At 40.9% G+C, this 21,571-nt stretch overlaps 1 protein-coding gene across 4 annotated transcripts in view; it reads right to left on the reverse strand.

The window, feature by feature from the left end:
- CHD6 (chromodomain helicase DNA binding protein 6) overlaps positions 1-21,571 on the reverse strand; it is a 236,663-nt gene that overhangs the window by 17,262 nt on the left and 197,830 nt on the right. For 3 of the 4 annotated variants that reach the window (XM_060190220.1, XM_007526639.3, XM_060190210.1), the window contains 6 exons: positions 18,015-18,072; positions 16,890-17,106; positions 13,174-13,382; positions 10,565-12,136; positions 9,207-9,358; positions 2,810-3,016 (listed from right to left, as the gene is read on the reverse strand). In XM_060190220.1, the coding sequence (XP_060046203.1) occupies positions 2,810-3,016; positions 9,207-9,358; positions 10,565-12,136; positions 13,174-13,382; positions 16,890-17,106; positions 18,015-18,072 (2,415 nt within the window). The remainder of the gene's footprint in view (positions 1-2,809; positions 3,017-9,206; positions 9,359-10,564; positions 12,137-13,173; positions 13,383-16,889; positions 17,107-18,014; positions 18,073-21,571) is intronic. The other variant, XM_060190206.1, reaches the window with a different exon arrangement.

The following is a 21,571-nucleotide window of genomic DNA, read 5'->3' on the forward strand; positions in this document are numbered from 1 at the left end:
ATTCATAGTGCAGGTACCGAGCTCCAGCAATAACCCTGGAGGAAAAAAAAGGGGGGGGATTTAAATACATCTCAAAACTCACTCCTGCTTTCAATTTCATATATATATCAGTGACCATTGTTCTCTCAGCCCTCTAACTGAACACAATTATTCATTCATGATTAGCCAGCAAGTCAGGCTTGCCGATAACTCCCATGCTTTTTCTTTCTTTTTTTTTTTCCTTTTTTTTTTTTTTGCCTCCAAGTTCTCGCTGGAGCCTGGTACCTGCTCTATGAATCCACTGCTCCTGGAGGTCATTTTTTTTTTTAAACCATTTTGTTACCCTTGTCTTTGTTGTTGTTGTTGTTATAGCTGTTGTTGTTGGATAGGACAGAGAGAAATCGAGAATGGGGAAGGCAGAGGGGGAGAGAAAGATAGACATTTGCAGACCTGATTCACCGCCTGTGAAGTGACTCCCTGCAGGTGGGGAGCTGGGGGCTCGAACCAAGATCCTTGCGCTGGCCTTGTGCTTAGTGCCATGTGTGCTTAACCCGGTGTGCTACTGCCTGGCCCCCAATTTCCATCATTCTTTTATTTTTAAAAAAATATTTATTATTGGACAGGGACAGAGAAATTAAGGGGAGAGAGGGAGATAGAGAGAGGGAGTGACAGAGAGACCTGCAGCCCTGCTTCATTCCCTGTGAAACTTTCCCCCTGTAGGTGGGGACCAGGGACTTGAACCTGGGTCCTTATGCACTGTAATGTCTGTGTTCAACCAGTTGTGCCACAGCATGGCCCCAATTACCCTCATTCTTTGTATTCATTCTGTCAAAACCTAGCCTAGAATCATTATCTCTTCATCCAGTGCACACCTTGGTCCTAGAGTCTGAGGTACTTCTCTTTCCTGACCTGTCTCCCATGCACAAGCACACTATTCCAGGTGAACCACAAAGCCATGCTTTAATCATGCACTTCTCTGCTCCATTTATTTAATTTATTTATTTAACCAGAGCACTGCTCAGCTCTAGCTTATGGTGACACAGGGGACTGAACCTAGGACTTCGAAGCCTCAAACATGAGAGTCTCTTTGCATAACCTGACCTCCAAAACATTTAATAGCTTGCTGATGTTTATGTGATAAAGTTCAGTTCCTCAGTTAACACCAGTAGCTTAAAATCAGATAGCAACTCATACCTATGCTAACAAGGATCCATAGGAAAAAAAAAAAGAACCCTTCTACACTCTTGGTGGGTTCAGGCCCTGTGGAAAACAGTCTGGAGATTACTTAGAAGTTTAGAAATGGACTTAACATATGATCTATAATTATTATAAAATCTCTTTATTTTGGATAAAGGGTGAGACAGAAAAAAGAGGAAAGAGAGACACAGAGTACAGACACTTGAAGAACTGCTTCACCAATTTGTGAAGATCCCCATTTGCAGGCCCTCCCATGTGGGGGCTGGAGGCTTGAATCCAAATGGCCATATACAGTTAATGTCTGTGCTATGCAAATTTGGAAACAACCTAAGTGACCAATGACAGATGAGCGATTCAGAAAGTTGTGCTTTATAGAGAAAGTGGGAGGTTCCTGCTCTCTTAGGGTTTAAGAAGGTAACAGACAGTTATTGCGATAATCAAATTATTTGACAATTGGGTTGACTTTGAAAATCCCATTGTTAAGATTTGCTGACTCATACACGACCTCACCATAATTTATGTCTTTTGGTGTTACTTATATATAGCTGTATCTTATAAAATAACACCACTAGTTGCTTCTGTTCTCTCTGGTCTAAGCTTTTATGAGAGTCAACATTTCAAAAAATAAGTCATTATTGGAAATGTATTGTGGTCTGGGAGGTGGCACAGTGGCTAGTGCACTGATCTCTCAAGCCTGAGGTTCTGGGTTCAATCCCCGGCAGCATATGTGCCAGAGTGATGTCTGGTTCTTTCTCAATCTCCTATCTTTCTCATTAATAAATAAATAAAATCTTTAAAAAAAAAAAGAAATGTATTAACAATTTGAACCCACTGTTAAAATTCAGTCTGATTACCAATTTGAAATCTTTTTTTAAATATATTTTTTTATTATCTTTATTTATTGGATAGAGACAATCAGAAATTGAGAGGGAAGAGAGGGACAGAGACACCTGCAGCCCTGCTTCACCACTTGTGAAGCTTTCCCCATGCAGGTGGGGCCTGGAGGCTTGAACCTGGGTCCTTGTGCATTATAACATGTGCACTCAACCAGGTGTGCTACCACCTGGCCCCAGATCCAAGAATTCTAAAAGAGGGAAGCAAGAGGGAATTGAGAGGGGGCAGGGTACCTAGTATACCATGGTAGAGAAAGATGTCAGTGGTGAGTATGGGGTATTGACACATCATGGAAAGATAAACTGTACACATGTAAAAATATAAATTATTATTTCCCTGACTTAATGGCTTAAGAAAAACCTCATGATTATTAAATTGTTAAATGAATAGTTCAACTGAGAAATGGATAGTGTTGCTTCACTCCTTTCTTTTTTTTAATATTTACTTATTTATTCCCCTTGTTATCCTTGTTTTTTTTATTGTTGTAGTTATCACTGTTGTCGTCACTGTTGGATAGGACAGAGAAAAATGGAGAGAGGAGAGGAAGACAGAGAGGGGGAGAGAAAGACAGACACCTGCAGACCTGCTTCACCTCTTGTGAAGCAACTCCCCTGCAGGTGGGGAGCTGGGGGCTCAAACTGGGATCCTTAACGTCAGTCCTTGCGCTTTGTGCCACATGCGCTTAACCTGCTGTGCTACCACCCGACTCCCTCACTTTCTTTCTTTCTTATGGCCTTACCTTCTGGATCTGAGCCACCAAAGCTGCACCATTGCTGAAGCTATGTTCTGATGCTTCTGGTTCTGAGAGGCTGCTTCGAGAGCCAGCACTACTGGCTAACACAGAGGTGGGTAGTGTGCTTGAGGACTCATACTGCTGGCTGGAGGGCCATTTCCCCTTTAACACCACATGGCAGATATTATCTAAGCGGTTGATTATCACACGATCCTGTAAAGAAAGCACAAAAGCTCTGAGGAAAGTACCATGTTACCAAACTCAAAGTCCCTTGAGTTCAAAGGTCAGGTTTTCCAAGCAGAAGGAGCTGATTATCAAAGAGCATATTCAGATGTACTCACCTTCAAGTCGTAAATATCACACAGTATGTACATTGGAAATTAAAGTCAGTCTACAAACATGAGGACAATTTGACCCTACTGCCTATGACCTAATTAAGTCAAATGCACGTATTATTAATGTTTGGTTGCTATAAAACCATGATCTTTTAAAGGTAATACATATCTGTATATTTCTGGAACATGCTATTCAGAAGCACCTTTTGATTAATGTTTTACATTCAATAGTAAATACAATAGTTTGTACATGCATAATATTTCCAAGTTTTCCATATAACAATATAAACCCCCCCCCCCAGGTACTCTGTCATCTTTTTTGGACCTGTATTCTCCCCACCACCCTCCCCAGAGTCTTTTACTTTGGTGCAATACGCCAACTCCAGTTCAGGTTCTACTTGTGTTTTCTCTTCTGATCTTGTTTTTCAACTTCTGCCTGAGAGTGAGATCATCCCATATTCATCCTTCTGTTTCTGACTTATTTCACTTAACATGAATTTTTTAAGGTCCATCCAAGATCGGCTGAAAACGGTGAAGTCACCGTTATTAATAGCTGAGTAGTATTCTACTGTGTATCTATACCACAACTTGCTCAGCCACTCATCTGTTGTTGGACACCTGGGTTGCTTCCAGGTTTTGACTATTACAAATTGTGCTACTAAGAACATATGTGTACACAGATCTTTTTGGATGGGTGTGTTGGGTTGCTTAGGATATATCCCCAGGAGAGGAATTGCAGGGTCATAGGGTAGGTCCATTTCTAGCCATCTGAGAGTTCTCCAGACTGCTCTCCACAGGGGTTGGATCAAATTACATTCCCACCAGCAGTGCAGGAGGGTTCCTTTGACCCCACACCCTCTCCAGCATTTGCTGCTGTTACCTTTTCTGATAATGACATTCTCATAGGAGTGAAGTGGTATCTCACTGTTGTCTTCATTTGTATTTCTCTGACAATCAAAGCCTTGGAGCATTTTTTCATGTGTTTCTCAGCCTTTTGGATCTCTTCTGTGCTGAATATTCTGTCCATGGCCTCTCCCCAATTTTGGATGGAGTTATTTGTTTTCTTGTGGTTGAGTTTGGCAAGCTCCTTATATATATGGGTTATTAGCCTCTTGTCTGATGTATGGCATGTAAAGATCTTCTCCCATTCTGTGAGGGGTCTCTTGGTTTGGGTAGTGGTTTCTTTTGCTGTGCAGAAACTTTTTTTTAATATTTATTTTCTTTTTGTTGCCCTTGTTGTTTTTATTGTTGTTGTAGTTATTATTGTTGTTGTTGATGTCATCGTTGTTGGATAGCACAGAGAGAAATGGTGAGAGGAGGGGAAGACAGAGAGGGGGAAAGATAGACACCTGCAGACCTGCTTTACCGCCTATGAAACAACTCCCCTACAGGTGGGGAGCTGGAGGCTTGATCTGGGATGCTTGGGCCGGTCCTTGTGCTTTGCGCCACGTGTGCTTAACCCGTTGCGCTACTGCCCAAATCCCTGCAGAAGCTTTTTAATTGGATATAGTCCCATAGGTTTAAACTTGCCTTAGTCTTCTTTGTAATTGGATTTGTTTCATTGAAGATGTCTTTAAAATTTATGCAGAAAAGAGTTCTGCCAATATTTTCCTCTAGGTATCTGGTAGTTTCTGGTCTTAACATCCAAGTCCTTGGTCCATTTGGAATTTACTTTTGTATTTGGTGAAATAGAGTGATTCAGTTTCATTCTTCTGCATGTTTCAACCCATTTTTTCCAACACCATTTGTTGAAGAGACTCTGCTTTCCCCATTGAGTAGTCTGGGCACCTTTGTCAAAGATTAGATGTCCATAGGTGTGGGGGCTTACTTCTGGGCTCTCAATTCTATTCCACTGGTCAGTGTGTCTATTTATGTTCCAGTACCAAGCAGTTTTGATTACAGTGGCCCTATAATACAATCTGAGACCTGGGAGTATGATGCCTCCAGTTCTGTTCTTTCTTCTCAAGATTGTTTTGGCAATCATTGGGTGCATAGATGTTAATAATTGTTAAGTTTTCTTGATGGACTGATCCTCTGAGCATTAAGTAGTGTCCATCCCTATCTTTATAAATTTTATTTATTTTAAAGTCTATCCTGTCAGATATGATAATAGCTGTTCCTGCCCTATTTTGTGGGCCATTGGCTTATATGATAGTTTTCCATCCTTTCAATCTGAGTCTGTGTTTGTCTTGTTGAGTTAGGTGGGTTTCCTGTAGACAGCATATTGTTGGGTTGTGTTTTCTGATCCATCTTCCTACTCTGTGCCTTTGCCTTTTAATAGTGAATTCAGGCCATTGACATTTATTGATATCAAAGATTGAAGATATTTTAATGCCATTCTTGTAGAGTTTTAGAGTGTTCTGATATATGGCCTATTTATGGTGGTCTGACTGTTTATAGGAGACCTTTCAGAACTTCTTTCTGGGCAGGCTTGGTGATAGTTGATTCTTTCAACTGTTGCTTGTCTGAGAAGTTTATATGACTCCATCTAGTCTGAATGACAGTCTAGCAGGATATAGTAGTCTTGGTTGAAAGCCTTTCTCATTGAGCACTCTATAGATAGCTTGCCATTCTCTTTTGGCCAGTAGTGTTTGTGTGGAGAAGTCTGCTGCTAATCTTATGGGTTTTCCTCTGTAGGTGACTCTTTGTTTTTCTCTTGCAGCCTTCAGGATCCTTTCTTTATCCTTATTCTTTTCCACTCTAAATATGACGTATCTTGGTGTCTTTAAGTCTGAGTTAATTCTGTTTGGGACCCTCTGGGCTTCTTGAATCTTTATACCTTTATGTTGTCTAGACTAGAGAAGTTCTCGGCTACTATGTCCTGAAGAATGCCTTCTTCCCCTCCCTCCTTCCTCTGTAAGCCAATACTGCGTATATTATTTCTTTTGAAATCATCCCATAGGGCTCTATTGTTGTTTTCAGTATCTTTTAGTCTCTTTTTGAGATCTTGTACTTCTTTTTTAGTTGTCTCTTATTCATCCTCAATCTTGCTAACTCTGTCTTCAGCCTCATTGATTCTATTCTCTCTCCCTTCTGTTTTCTGGAGTTCATCTATTTTGTTACCCTGTTCTGATACTTGTTCAGCTAGTTGTGTTCTTAGCTCAGCTATTTCAGCTTTCAGCTCTCTAATAACCTTGAGATAATTAGTGTTTTCTTCCAGGGTCTCATTTGTTGTTTCTGCATTTCTGATGACAATTCTTTCAAACTCTTTTGAAAGTAGTGTTTGGATGTTGACCTCACTATTTTGTTTTTCAACCTTTGGGGGGCTTTTAGCTAGACTATTGTCCTGATTCATTTCTCCAATATTTCTTCTTGTTGATTTAACCATTTTATATAGTATTTTATGAGGTCTCTCTCTCTCTCAGTACTTTTCAAATTACTGATCACTCTTGCCTGGATTGACTTGTGTCTAAGTAAGGTACTTAAAGTATTCACAGTTGTGGAAATTGGCAGTTGTTTCAATATTATTTAATCCCTGAGTTGGAGCACAGTGACTTAAAAGCCTCTTTTGCTCTTTTTCTTCCCTGTAGGCTATGGGAGCCTGAGGGCTTTTAAAGTATAAGTAGGCTTCTTAGCTTAATCACTGACTCCTGACCAAGAGATAAATCAAGGTGTGGCAGAGATAATCCAGTAGTTATGCAAAGAGACTCTCACAGAGGTATAGATCTTCTCCTGAGTTTCCTGGTTAGTTCACTGTACCCTGATGTCAGCACAGGGCCTTGCCATCACCCCCCCCACCCTCCCCTGCTGCTCCAGATTCTGAAGGCAGTAGCAATGGAGACTCACAGTTGCATTTGGTTAGTCTTAGGGGAGCCCTCTCCTCCCTTCAGCCGTCTTTTTGTTGGTGAAACAGACTGGAGGTGGTGTTCCAACTGGTAAAGTGCAGGACTGTTACCAGCCACTTAATCTCTCTCTAGGCTCCTCTCTGTCCATGAGTCACATGTGTCTGCACCGGTAATTTAGTGGGTTCCTGAAGTCATTCTAGTTCTGTCTTGTTGAGTTCCCAGGTGGTCTCCTTTGGTATTCCTAGTTGACCCAGGAGAGGAGAGGAGAGAAACACAGCTGCTGCTGCTCTGTAGCCCCGCCTCCGGAAGTGCCCTTGATTATTATTTATTTATTTATTCATCTATCTACAAAGCTTCCCCTAGAGCTCCCATTTAGTGCTAGGGCTTAAACCTGTGCTTTCAAGCATGCACTCTACCTGGTGAGGTATATCAAAACCTCAGAAGTATTTTTACTTTTGTGGAGCTGGGGGGCTTACATATGCTTCCAGGTTGATTTTTTTCTTTATTTTAAATACAAATCCCAGACAGAGGTCCAGCAAAATAGTTCAACTGGATAGCATATTTGCTTTGTCATGCTTTATCACCTAGCTTCAAACCCAGCCCCTCCATATTGGAGGAAGCCTCAATATTTTGTTGTCTCATTACCACCTTTTTTTCTCTACCAGAAAAAAGTTAGCCTGGAGCAGTGATACCCTTGTGAATGACAAAAAGGAATTCAAACAGAGAAGTAAACAGGGACACACACATACAGAGAGAGAGATAAAGATAGATAGGTAGATAGATAGACAGAGAGAGAAAAGAAGGAAGAGGAGGAGGAAGAAAAGGAGGATAGATACCATAGCACTCCTCCCCTATATGTGGATCTTCTTCCAGTGCTGTAACACTCCTATGAGGCGTTGGGACTTAAACTTGAACCCTCACACAGTAAGGTGCACACCCTAGTTAAGCTTTCTCTACCCTACTCAAAAAGTGTTAAAAAAACTTAATTATTATTTTGCAGAGTTAGGGCCTTACACACGCTATCACTACTTTCTCATTCAAATAAAGATAAAGGGAGAGAAACTAATAGAGGAAGAGATAACATAGCACTGGAACTTTTTCCAGGGCTCTAGTAATCTCCCAGGTGATGCTAGGTTGAACCTGGATCATGCACATAGCAAGGCACACAGCCTGCTCACTGAACAACCTGATTTTTAGGTACTTCTTCAAATCAGATAGACAGAGAGGGAGGGAGAAACCCCATAGCAGTAGAGCTTTCCCTGGTGTTGTGGCATTCCATATGGTACCAGGGCTCAAACCTGGACCTGCACATAGTAGGGGACACACTACCTGGTGAGCTATTTTTCTGGCCCCAGAAATATTTACAGCCCCCTCCCTTCCTTCATGGTTTTTGCCTATGCGAGTCACCATTCCTGGCAGACAATTCCCACCTCACGCCCACTTTCCAGAGAGATGGTGAGAGAAAGAAAAAGAAAAGATACCATAGCACTGCTCTACCTCTTGTGAAGCTTCCCCATTGCATGGTGCTCCCATGCTGTAGTCATGGAGCTTGAACTTGGGTCTTTGCTCATGGTAAAAAGTAATCTATCTCCTGCCCCCCAAATTCACTGTATTAATTTACTAATGAGAGTGGGGGAAGGGGGAGGGGGAGACAGGAGAGAGAATCAGAGCATCACCAGTATTATGTGATGCTGGGGATCAAACTTAGAAGTTCATGCTAGCCACTGTACCACCTAGAAAAAGTTTTAAAATGTGGTACTGGGGGTGGAGGAGATAGTTTACCTGGTAGAGCACACCCATTACCAGGTGGGTTTGAAAGCCTGGTCACCACCTGCACTGGGGAAGCTTCACAAGTGGTGGAGTGGTGTTGTAGTGTTCCCCCCCCCCCGCCATTTTTCTTTTTCTCACCCTCTATCTAAAAAAAAAAAAAAAAAAAAAAAAAACCACTGGGAGCCATGGGACTGTGTAGGTGTGGAACCCCAATGATGGCCCTGGTGGAAAAAAAGTGAGGTACTGGAAATGAACCTAGGACCGCATATTTATAATACTACTGAGTGGCCTTTTCATTCTTTTTATTTGAGGGAGGGAGAAAGAGAGGAACGGAGAGAGAAAGACATACATTGGTATCACTCTATCATCCATGAAGTCCCCCTCCCCTGCCCCCATCCACAGTGTTTCTATAAGGCACACGCTCTACCAAGTGAGCTACCTCCTAATCCCACAAAAATACTTCAAAAGACTGAAGCTGGCAGTGTTTTGGGTGTGGAATGCTCTTGTAGGTACCTTTGGCCACTCTGAGAAGGAATAGAGGGTTTTCTCCTGAAGCAGCTGAGCAATGGTGGGAGCCCGGGACTCCTGCAGGTCATCCCCAATGTCTCCCGCAATGCCTGATGTTGAGCTCTTGCTCTCTTCTTCAGAGTACTTCCCTGCATAATCTGGGAAAAAGATTTAAAAATTATTAAGTTACCTGGCAGATAATAGTGCTCCAAATATCAGGACAAAGAATCTATCTTTTAAAAATATACTCCATTAGTGCTGGTTTACTTAAAACTGAATACTGATCAGAACTGTATCAATAAAGCTATAAAGACAAATCCTGCTCTAGGGCTATCAAAGTAAGTCAACAGATAAGAGTTTGCATTTTCCAGTGTAGTTATATTGAGGAAATGTCGATTTGCAAGATTTTTGCTAAAACAAGAATACATTTCCACATTTCACCAAGATAGGTATCAGGACATTTCACCTCCAACCAAATCATTGTCTTATTCTAGCATAGGGACTTAGATCCCCAACACCCCCTTAGTCGTCCTCCTTTCTCCTTCTGGTCCCTGAATCTGCTGTGGCAGAAGAGTCTGCATCTTTACCCCTACAACACCGAAGAGACAGACAGAGACAGAGAAAATGAACTTTTGTGTACCCATGAGAGAGATGAAATTGAAGACCACAGAAGTCTTCATGTTTAGTGCAGTGGACAAGAGGTAAATAAACATTTTAATACAGTTGGAGGGCCAGCCTATGAACTGTAATACAGCAAGAGGCTGATCTTAAGGATGAGAAGACATGACACAACGAAGGTAAGATAGACTGGATTCATATGAAAAATGAGGCAAAGAAACTTAGAACATTTAGATTACTTTACTGGTTGGAAGAAATGAAATGCAGCAGTGTGTGGGAGGTGATGCAGTGGATAGAGTACATGACGCACATGGATGAGGTCCTGGTTTTGATCACTGGCATCACATATGGCAGAGTGATGCTCTCATTCTCTCTGTGCCATAAACAAACAAAACTTTTAAAAAAGAAATGAAATGTGTCAAGCTACAATGGTGGAAGTTTAATATTAACATGAAGTGCATCTTCAAAGACTCCCATGACAAGTTACCAACAGGGAATGAATAGAAAAGGTTTCTGCAGTCCCCAAGGAGGCTTTTATAGTGTTGTCAAATGTGAAGTCTCCACATTGCAGGAGAGATATTCAGGAGAGATTTTCACCATGAAGAGGCTCAGAACTTCTCCTGCCTTGGGCGTCAAAACAGTAACAACAACAGTAAAAGACATAAACTTCTGTTTGTATCTGACAAGGAATGAATTTCCTGGCTTATCCACACAAATGCCACAAGATCCCACATACAGTACTGTACCTTGACTAAGGCCATTTCCATCTCTGTCATAGTCATCTTTACCCTCAAAATCCATGTCTTCTGATTTGAGGTCACTTCCTTCAGGAGCATAGGTAGGGAAATTTTTTTTCAGTTCTGTACTTTCTTTCCAAGATTCTTTTAAAAGTTCATGCTTCACTTTAAATGGCTCTGATGGACTAGCAGTGGGCTCACCCTCCATTGCGGTATCATTAGTTTTGTTTTTGTACAGGTCTGGGTTATAGCCTTTGGGTTTCTCCAGTTCAAACCCATTGTTCTCAAGGCCGTGTGCCCACCTCTCCATGTGTTTGCAGTGACACTGACAGGCTGTTGGAGGAAAAGCCCTCTGTGGCCCAAGATTTGGGCTTATCACCTCCAAGCTTCCTTTCTTGACTTCATCTAAATGGAAGCCTCGACTCTTTTCTCTTGGGATGTTATCACTGGGTTCTGTTAGATGCAGCGTCTCTGGTCTTTCCCGCAGGCCTGTTGCCACATGTAAGCTTTCCTCCTCATTTTCCTCTTCTTCTTCATCACTATGGTTCTGACTCAAGGTCAATTTACTTTCTAAACTTTTACTTTCTAATAAATCTATTAATTGCTGATCTGATGAAAGGTTTCTTTTAGAGTCACAGACACTAAGATTGTACATATCTACAAACCCACTTTCATTTCCTTGATCTAAGGAAGGGGAAGCTAAGCATTTGGCTTCCAGCTGCATGACGCTTCCAGGCCTCTGCCTTACTTCATTGCAGCAGAGCTCTCCTTCTTTTGAAAGAGACATCAACAAATGTTTTCCGTTTTTAATGTTCATTTGAGCTACTCTTGCTTCTAAACTACTCATTAAAGAGGAATCTGAAGCTATTTCTGACTCATGGCTACCAGGCTGGCTGTTTCCATCTTTGCTTGCTGAGATAGTGACATCTTTTCTGAATTCTGAATTGGTACTCGGGCTTTCCTGAAAAGAGCCTGGCTCTTGGCTGAGTGCTTTCTTGCCATACATCATACTCTCCAAGGACTCAGGAAGCAGATTTTCATCATGGGTGATGGAAATGACATCCTGGACTTTAGAAATCAAGTTTTCACAAGTCACATCAGATAAGCTGCCTTCAGGTAGACCAAGGTCATCTCTACTTTCTATTTTCCCTAGAGTCTCAGGTCCATTTTCAAGGGACTCTGAAGTCCTGCTCATTTGAGTATATGTAAGAGAATCGTAGAGTTTGGAGTTGGACTGGTAAAGGCAACAGAAACTTTCTGGTGCCTGGCTGTCTGTACTTTTATGTTGGGCATAATTTCTGTAGGCATCCAGGAAGGACAGTTGAGGGTCTGTCATGATGTAATAGTCAGTGCGGTTCAGCCCATGTTTGGCAGTGCCTATGAGCAGGTCTCGATCATGCTTTCCACACTCCCACCAGACTGGGAGGTAGAGGCTAGGCCTGCACAGCTGGAGTCGTTCATGCAGTTGAGGACATTTTAACACCTGCTCTCGGATCTTCCGTAACAGTTCAATGCGGTACAGAGTTCTTGCAGCCCGTTCCTCAGGGATGGGTTCAACATAGATGGTGGGATCTAGAGGACCTGGAAAGGTAAACAGAGTCTGTTACTTAATGTAGCCCTTGGACAATTACTTCCTGCTTGAGTTCTTGGAACTTTTGGCTGGTTAAACAGCTTAACAATAAACCATAACTCTTGGACCGACTACCACTTGAGTTCTTGAACTTTTTGGTCTGTTAAATTCTGTGGTCCATGAGCATAGTTCTAGGTATGTGCGCCCCTACTAAAATGAGAAGCTGAAAGAGAATGGAATATTTCTTTTTTCTGAAATAAGGACAGTTCCAGTGAGGGTACAAGAGCATCAGTACTCTAGTTCTGGACATTCTGTGTGCCCTCTACACTAGATATTTGACATATAGATGTAAAAAAAAAAAAAAATCAGTAATATTATCACCATCATTCTTGTTCTAAGAATATAAAGAGGCTTGTGTAAGTCAACTTGCCCGAGGTGGCAAAATCTGAATCCCAATTCCAGCATTCCTAGTTTTGTCAGCATGACACTAAGGGCCCAGATCTTGCCAATCTGTACACCTTCCTGGCTTTAATGAAAATACTCTAACCTGAGTGGGCCCAATGTCTGTTTTTAGCTTTTCTAAATGACAATCACATGGTCCAGAGCAAGTTTATATATAGTTAAAAGGCTGAAGAGGGAATAGGAGAAAGTTGGCTGCTAACTCTAAGCAGGAAGAATTTTATCAGAAGGGGTCTCTACTGGGTTAGGCCATTTACTGTAAGTCAATACATGAGCAAACAAAAATTTTAAGATTAAATCTAAGGAAGGCTCAAAGTTCACAAGAGGACAAGTCTCTGTCACTCAAGACTTTGGAAAAGGTAATAGTATACTTTCAATATTTCTGTGAAGTTTTGATTTCAATTTTTGTTGGAGTTATATCATTTGGGGAAAGAAATTTTATGAGGGTGAATATGAAGCACATGAAATTATGAAAAGATGCTTGTGTCTTTATCTGAATTTTTCAGGTCAACTATTTCTGTAATTACACCAAAGTAATTCTATACCTTTCTATGTTTCATGTAGGATATACTTAAAAGAGTTTTCTCACCACCATCTTTCCATGCAGGAAGACGACAGACATTTCGGCACATAGTCATAAAGCTATAAAAATAGTGTTCCAGGCTCTCATCTGACTTCTTGTCCAAACGGGAAATGATACGGAACTGTGTCCAGTCGAAGATTTTCTTTTCTTGGTCATAAACAACACCAAAGGAAGATACTGTTCTATAAAAATCTGCTTGTTCTCTTCTAGTCCACCTGTGATTTAATTAGAAAGGGAGACAGAGCTGTTTTCCATTCTTTTTTTTTTTTTAAGTCAACAACTAGCTATAGTTAACAGTGACTAAAATAGATCATGAATTCAAGAAAGTCTATTTAGTATTATTATTTTTATGTGATACCAAAGAATGAACTGAGGGTTTCATACATGTCATATCACCAAGTAGCCTCTCTGACCCAATTTTGTCAAATTTCATATCCACAGAGAAAGAGAGAGACACCAAGGAAGAGAAGAGAGGGATACTCCACCACGACCCCAGTGTTCATTGAGGCTATCCATGTTGCTCCCATGAGATACTGGGGATTAAATTCAGGGCCCCACACACGGTAAGGCCTATACCTTATTTGCTGAGCAATTTCCTGCCCCCCCACCCCTGTCTATTTTACTGCTATTTTTACTTAAATTGGGTTAAGAGGATTATAACTAAACAGTCCATAATCCCACCACCACTTATTTTTATTTTTTTTGTCTCCAGGGTTATAGCTGGGGCTCGGTGCCTGCACTATGAACCCACTGCTCCTGGAGGCCATTTTTTCCCCATTTTGTTGCCACTGTTGTTGTTATTGTTGCCACTGCTGTTGTTGCTGTTGGATAGGACAGAGAGAAATTGAGAGAGGAAGGGAATACAGAGAGGGGGAGAGACAGATAGATACCAGTAGACTTGCTCCACTGACCGCAAAGCAACCCCCCTGCAGGTGGGGAGCTGGGGCTCAAACCGGGATTCTTGAGCTGGTCCTTTTGCTTCGTGCCATGTGCGCTCAACCCTCTACATCACCACCTGGATCCCCTACTACCATTTTTAAATTTAGCAACTGATAGTTTTTTTTTTCTTTCTTTTTTCTTTTATTTACACTGGGGTTATTTCTGAGGCTCAGTGCATACACAACATACCTACCATTCCAAGTGGCCTTTCTTTCTTTCTTTTTAAAAATTTTTTAAATATTTATTTATTTATTCCCTTTGGTTGCCCTTGTTGTAGTTATTGTTATTGATGTCGTCGTTGTTAGACAGGACAGAGAGAAATGGAGAGAGGAGGGGAAGACAGAGAGAGGGAGAGAAAGATAGACATCTGCAGCCTTGCTTCACCGCCTGTGAAGAGACTCCCCTGTAGGTGGGAAGCCAAGGCTGGAACCTGGATCCTTACACTGGTCCTTGTGCTCCGTGCCATGTGTGCTTAACCCACTGTGCTACCTACTGCCTGACTCCTGTTTTTTTCTTTTGGTATTTATTTCTCTATTTTTTAAAGATTCATTTTATTTAGTTAATTAAAGAGAGAGAAAGAGAACACAAACCAGAGTGTTTACTCCAGCACATGTGGTACCGGAGATCAAACACAGAACCTCACCAATTCAAGTCTTGTGTTCTACTACAAAGCCACTTCCAACCAAAACTGTCTTTCTCCTTTTTTTTTTTTTTTCGTCCAGGGTTATCTCTGTGGCTCAGTGTCTGCACTATGAATCTACTGTTCCTGGAGGCCATTTTCTCCATTTTGTTGCCCTTGTTATCACTGTTGTTGTTGGACAGGACAGAGAAATTGAGAAAGGACTGGAAGACAGAAAAGGGGAAAGATATACACCTGTAGACCTGCTTCACTGCTTGAGAAGTGACTCCCCTGCAGGAGGGGAGCTGGGAGCTCAAACTGGGTTCTTTACGTTGGTCCTTGTACTTTGTGTTACCACCTGGCCTCTAGCTGCCTTTCTACTTTTAAGCCATGTGTGCATTCTTGCTCTGCTTTGACTCAGCAACTTTAGAAACTACCTAATTTCCTCTTGTGGGAGATACATATTTGAAAAATGCTATCTATGCTTAAATATTTTGTCTTATTTGTTTTTCCATATGATAAACAGATTCATAAACTATTGGAGGAAACTTCCAGACCATTCAATTCATCTTCATTTTACAGATGAGGAAATTGATCCATAGAAGGGATGTCCCTTAGCTGCACTCTGTCCCTCATACCTAGTAATGGATTCTTCCTTGCTTTATACAGGTAGGTTGACCTATTAATTAGCTTCTCTTGGACACAAAGATTCTCTAGTTTTTATATCCTGCAGGATTCAGATAATCAGTTAAGAGAACGATATAGCCATACATGCTACCAGTCTTTTTTAAAAGACTACTGAGTTCTTTTCTTTTCTTTTTAAAAAGATACTTATTTATTCCCTTTTGTTGCCCTTATTGTTTTATTGTTGTAGTTATTACTGATGTTGTCATTGTTGTATAGGACAGAGAAAAATGAGAGAGGAGGGGAAGACAGAGAGGGGGAGAGAAAGACAGACACCTGCAGACCTGCTTTACCACCTGTGAAGCAACTCCCCTGAAGGTGGGGAGCCGAGGGCTCGAACCGGGATCCTTACGCCGGTCCTTGCGCTTTGCGCCACATGTGTTTAACCTGCTGCACTATCACCCAACTCCCAAAAGTTATTTTCTATGAGACAAAGAGAGATAGATACACTAGAGTACTGCTCAGTTCCGGCATATGGTGGTGCTGAGGATGGAAGCTAGATCTTCAGGCATGCCATTCCTATATAGCTCTTAAGTGCTGAGCTACCTTCCCAACCCCATCATCATAGTCTTTATTTAAAAAAATATTTCGTTTATTTATTCATGAGAAAGACAGGAGGAGAGAAAGAACCAGACATCACTCTGGCACATGTGCTGCCGGGGATTAAACTTGGGACCTCATGCTTGAGAGTCCAGTGCCTTATCTATTGCGCCACCTCCTGGACCACCATCACAGTCTTTATAAGGGGCTCTCAGGCTTCTCTACCCCCAGAAGAAGTTGGGTGGGGGATGACAACAGAAGAGCAAGAAGCAGGGAAGGGGCCTCTGATTCAGTTTTTTTTTTTTTTAGCTGTGAAATAAAGCCATAAGGAGTAACAGAAGTAACTGAATCCAATATGTAGTGTGCTTTGAATTCAGTGGCTGTTACAACAGAAGGCTGGAGACACAAAGACTCCAATAAATGCAGTCTCACTGGTATTTTCTGGTGACATTACTCCTTATGCTATGCTGGCCTTCTGTAGCCATTTTTAGCTAATTCTCAGACTTGCAAGTAACTCTTTACACCTTTCTTCTGAGCTGGCATTTTAAGGCACTTATTGCTCCCAAAGGCTTGATAAGGGTTGGTAACTACAGTAAGATGGTTCCAACATACATTATTCACTTTGCTGCTAAAAGAAGCAGATGCATGCCAACGTGATGCTTTAATGCTAAATCTCCAGACAGTGGGGTATATAATTCAGGGAGCAGAGTCAAGCTAAAAATCATGAAAGTCTGGGAAGTGTAGTGAGAGTATCTTAGGGCTCATCAAACACCTCAGTCAACCTGACAATACGATCAGTGGTTGGATTTAGTTAATCCTGGAGACAAACTAATTTCACAGAAGAATATTAAATACACTTGCCCTATAGCTATCAGCTCTATCTCATGTGACCTTTAACCTGTGGGTAAATTAGCCTGCTCTTTCAGTCACAGGTTTTTACCTCTTTTGGGCTTCTTTATTGATGAGATCCACTTCTGAGGTTCTCCTGAACATCTCTTCCTGGATCCAGTACCCTTGGTTACCTGGTCCCAAAATCTCAGGCCGGCAGAGTTCCTTGCGGTTGCAGCGCTGGTAAATGGTGACCAGACGTCTCAGACGAGCTGTGAGAGCAGATGAAACTGGCCAGGGTGATTTGTCTGGGTCGGAGCCATCCTGGGCTTCAAACATCAGTGAGGATATTAGTATTTACAAACAGAACCAATGCAAAGCTGACTCACAACAATTAAAGTAGTCACTGCTTAATAGTGAACTCAGGAGTTAGGCACAGCTGGAAGGGAGATAATTTTGCTTAAATTAATGGTTGCCTCAATTATCTTTCAAACACAAATATGCCTTATGTTAGAGGCAGAATCTGAGGATACTGCACAGAGGGATCTGACAAAGAGATGCTCCGTGGCCTTCTCTATACAGAGCTATAGCCTTTTGTGTGGCTAGGCCTTTCAACTGCCAGTCTCCCTAAGTTTAAATTCAGAAAAACAAGACAAATAACAACTGTACTAACATTTTTCAAATAAATAAATGAAATTAAAAAAAATTAAAAAAACCCATGATTCCTATGCTCTTCTTTCCTTTCCTTTTCTTTTCTCCTCTTTTCTTCTTCCTTCCTTCCTTCCTTCCTTCCTTCCTTCCTTCCTTCCTTCCTTCCTTCCTTCCTTTCTTTCTTTCTTTCTTTCTTTCTTTCTTTCTTTCTTTCTTTCTTTCTTTCGTTTAAAAACCAGAGCACTGCTCAGCTCTAGCTATGGGACTGAAACTGGGACCGTGAAGCCTCAGGCATGTAAGTCTTCTGCATGACCACTGTGCTAGCTCGCTGTCCCCCATGATTACTTTCTATCTCTCAGACTCCATCCTAACCAGATTATTATCAGTTATTGCACAATTTCAGTGCCAGGTAGAAGAAATCTACCACATACACATTAAATTCCATGCGCAGTTTCAAGAGAGTGTGATGGTAAACTTACTTGGCTTTTCAAAAGAGCCTCTTTTTAAAACAGCATTTCTATTACATATGATGTAACTACAAACTGGGACCTTACTTTTCTTTGCCTTCAGAAGGACACAGTCTCACCTGCCTGGCTGTCATCCTTCATTTCAGCAGTGCCATCACCTACATCACAGGAACTCTCCTAGGGAGAAATGAAGTCACCCCATTAGGAAAACTGTAGTGCAGAAGAAACTGCCTCAGATAGCCCCTATATAGAAGGAGTAAACATGTGCTAGAGCTATCTCTTGCCCAGGAACACCTCAAAGACCAAGACAAAGCTCACTTATGCAGTTTAAAAAGAGACAGAAGAGTTCACTTAAAATAAGTATTATTTCCCAGAACTTTGTTGAATGATTCTACAAGTAGAGAACCAGCTTAAAGAGTGATAAGTTGGCATGCTTATCCCTGGCAGTTACATTTTACACATATATTTTAGCTGCAAATTAAAATATTTGCTTTACTATCATCACTTGCAATTTAATAATGTCATTTCATAAAAGCTGTGCCTGCATATTTGTTTTTATTGCTGTGAAAAAGTATCATGCTCATGTTCATTATGGTTAGCTTATTTCACAGAAACAGATGCTATTTTCCTCAAACAAGACTGCTCCAGACATAAGACCTGATGGTACAATGCCCCAGAAACTTAAAATTAAAATTACTATTTAAGTATCCAAGCAAATCTGGAGTAATATCACAGATATGAAACTTATCCAAGATGAAGTATTTGTTGAATTGGCCCTGAGGAAACTTTTCTTGGTCTCAGGAATAGAACTGAAACATTTTCTTTATATAAGGCCTGTGGGGGTTTAAGAGTGGGAAGGGAGATAGAGATATCTTTCAAACGGATTCCTTTTTCAACATGAAAAAATAGTTTCTGCTTCACTTTTAAGACAAAATAACACCAGTGTGCAAGGGCACTGTTCATGTTAGAGATAGTATAGGATGAGAATAAGGGTCCACTCATTTTGGATAGCCTGCAGACTTTTCTGTGGCCTCAAAATAAAGATATTCTTAAAAGAATATTTTAAAGGGTGTAAAAAAGGCAAATACACAAGAGTAAATGTGGTCCTAAAATATTTACGATCAGGTCTTCTGCAGAAAATAATCATTGCTTCCTTGACTAACACACACAGCACAGGCAACTAACACCTAGGAATAATAGGAGCAGGTAGGCAGTCAAGGCTGACAAAAGTTCAAAATATTCTCTTGGGCCCCGATAAAATGGAAGGACCTGAAAGAGAAAAACACTGACAATGTAAAGAGGATCAGGGATGCATTTTCTGAATAAGTTTTTCTTTTACTAGAGTAGTAACACTAGCTTTGATTATCAAGAATTATGTGTTACCTAAGCACAGTGCAAAACCTTTCATCAGATTTAGTTATTAGAACTGCTTCAACATGTATAAACTACTGGGCTATAAGAAAAGTCATGACAAAAATTTCTTTCATTTCATTTATTTATTTTTGCCTCCAGGGTTATTGCTAGGGCTTGGTGCCTGCACTACGAATCCACTGTTTCTGTGGCCATTTTTTCCCCATTTTATTGCATAGGACACAGAGAAATTGAGAGAGGAATGGAAGGTAGAGAGGGAGAAAGATAGACTCCTGCAGACCTGCTTTACCACTTGTGAAATGAACGCTCTGCGGGTGGGGAAGTGGGGGCTCCAACTGGGAGCCTTGCATTTTGTACAATGTGTGCTTAATCTGGTGTGCCACCGCCTAGTACCTGTGATATAATTTTCTATGTATGACTTTTCAGACAACCCAGATACAAAAATATAAGTGCGAGAAAGATTCTGTAATTTGCCTATTAAGTGACAGCTCAATTTCAAATGTAGGTAGGCTGATCTAAGTACTTAAATTTTCAACAACTATCCAAAAAAGATTGGTGAAAGAAAGTTGTGGTATATATATGCAGTGGAATAATACTCAGCTGTTAAAAAATGATGAAGTCATCTCCTCTGCTTCATCTTAGATGGAACTGGAAAGCATTATGTTAAGTGACATAAGCCAAAAAGAGAAGGACAAGTACTGAATGATTCTACACAAAAGGAGAACACAAACTGAAACTTGGACTGGGTGAGGTTACAAAGCAAAAAGACTTTGAGGAAGGAGAGGATAGAAGGGATGAAGAGGGTCTTGATGTAGGATGATGGAAAAGGACCTAGGTTGGGGGTGAGAGTGTACTGCAGATATTTAACCATAGGGAGATGAAAAACTGTGCCCATGTGTCAATAACAATGCTGTAAACCATTAAGCCCCAACAAAATGAAAAAAAAATCATTAAAAAATTAGCCACCAATAAACTCAGAAAAAAAAAAACCTCACCCCAAATTGGAGAGAGGATATGAACAGAACAGTCATTAAAGAAGAGATCCTATATGTCAATGTACATATGAAAAAATGCTCCAAGTCACTGATTGTCAGAGAATGCAAATAAAGATAACAGTGAGATATCACCTCATTCCCATGAGAATGTCAGACATCAGAAATATTAGTAACAATAAATGCTGGAGAGGTTGTGGGGGCAACTCCTGCTGCTGGTGGGAATGTAAATTGGTCCACTCCCTGTGGAGAGCAGTTTGGAAAACTCTCAGAAGGATAGAAATGGACTTACACTATGACTTGACAATTTCTTCTAGGGAAATTTCCTAAGAAATCAAACACACCCATTCAAAAATATCAGTGTATACCTATGTTCATAGCAGCACAATTTGTAATAACCAGAACCTGGAAGCAACCTAGGTGTCCAAATACAGACTAGTAGCTAAGAAAGTTGTGGAATACTACTCAGCTATTAAGAAACATTAATTCCCCTTTTCCATCTCAACTTGGATGGAGCCTGTTAATCATGTTAAGCCAGAAAGGGAAGGATGAAGGATGATCTCACTCATGGACAGAAACTGAGCAGTAAGAACAGAAAGGGGAAACACAGAGCAGAACTTGGACTGAGTCTGGTATATTGGACCAAAGTAAAGGACTCTGGGAATGGAGGGGGTGGGGGCTTTCATGTCTTGGTGCATGATGGTGCAGTAGGACCTAGGAGAGTGTTTTGCAGAAAACAGAGAAATTTTACACTTATATCAACAACTATATTTATCGCAAATCATTGATCCTCCCATTGGAAAAAAAAAAGTCAAAAAGAGAACCTAGATTGAAAATTTGTCTTAAGAAGAGAGACATGCTTACTCTTGAAGAATACCAACTTAGTAGCCTAGAATGTTCCTAGCTATGACTACAGAATGTGAGTTCAGACCTATAGGGATGCAGAGGTTATCGCTCCTGCAACAAATATGGGCCCCAGATCAGATTGATGGGGCCTACAGTTAACAATATTTACATACTTTCCCCATATTTGGGAGCTACTCTCTTCCCTGATCCTATTTTCAACTCTGATATCATCTGCCCAGGCAATACCTTTAGCTTACCTACATGTTATCTGTTGGTCAGACAAAAATTAATAAAGTCATGGGCCCCTTGGAATATATCTAAAATAGTCCTACTAGCCTTTTCCAAAATGGAGACCCCAAATCTCATCTGCTATAGTCTTAATTTTAAGTTCCTGATTATTAAACAATTTGTTCAGCTTTATATCTTAATGCTTTTCCAGCCACCAAATTACAGATGCTACGATGATG

The sequence above is a fragment of the Erinaceus europaeus genome, chromosome 1, assembly GCF_950295315.1.
Source record: "Erinaceus europaeus chromosome 1, mEriEur2.1, whole genome shotgun sequence".
Taxonomy (NCBI): Eukaryota; Metazoa; Chordata; class Mammalia; order Eulipotyphla; family Erinaceidae; genus Erinaceus; species Erinaceus europaeus.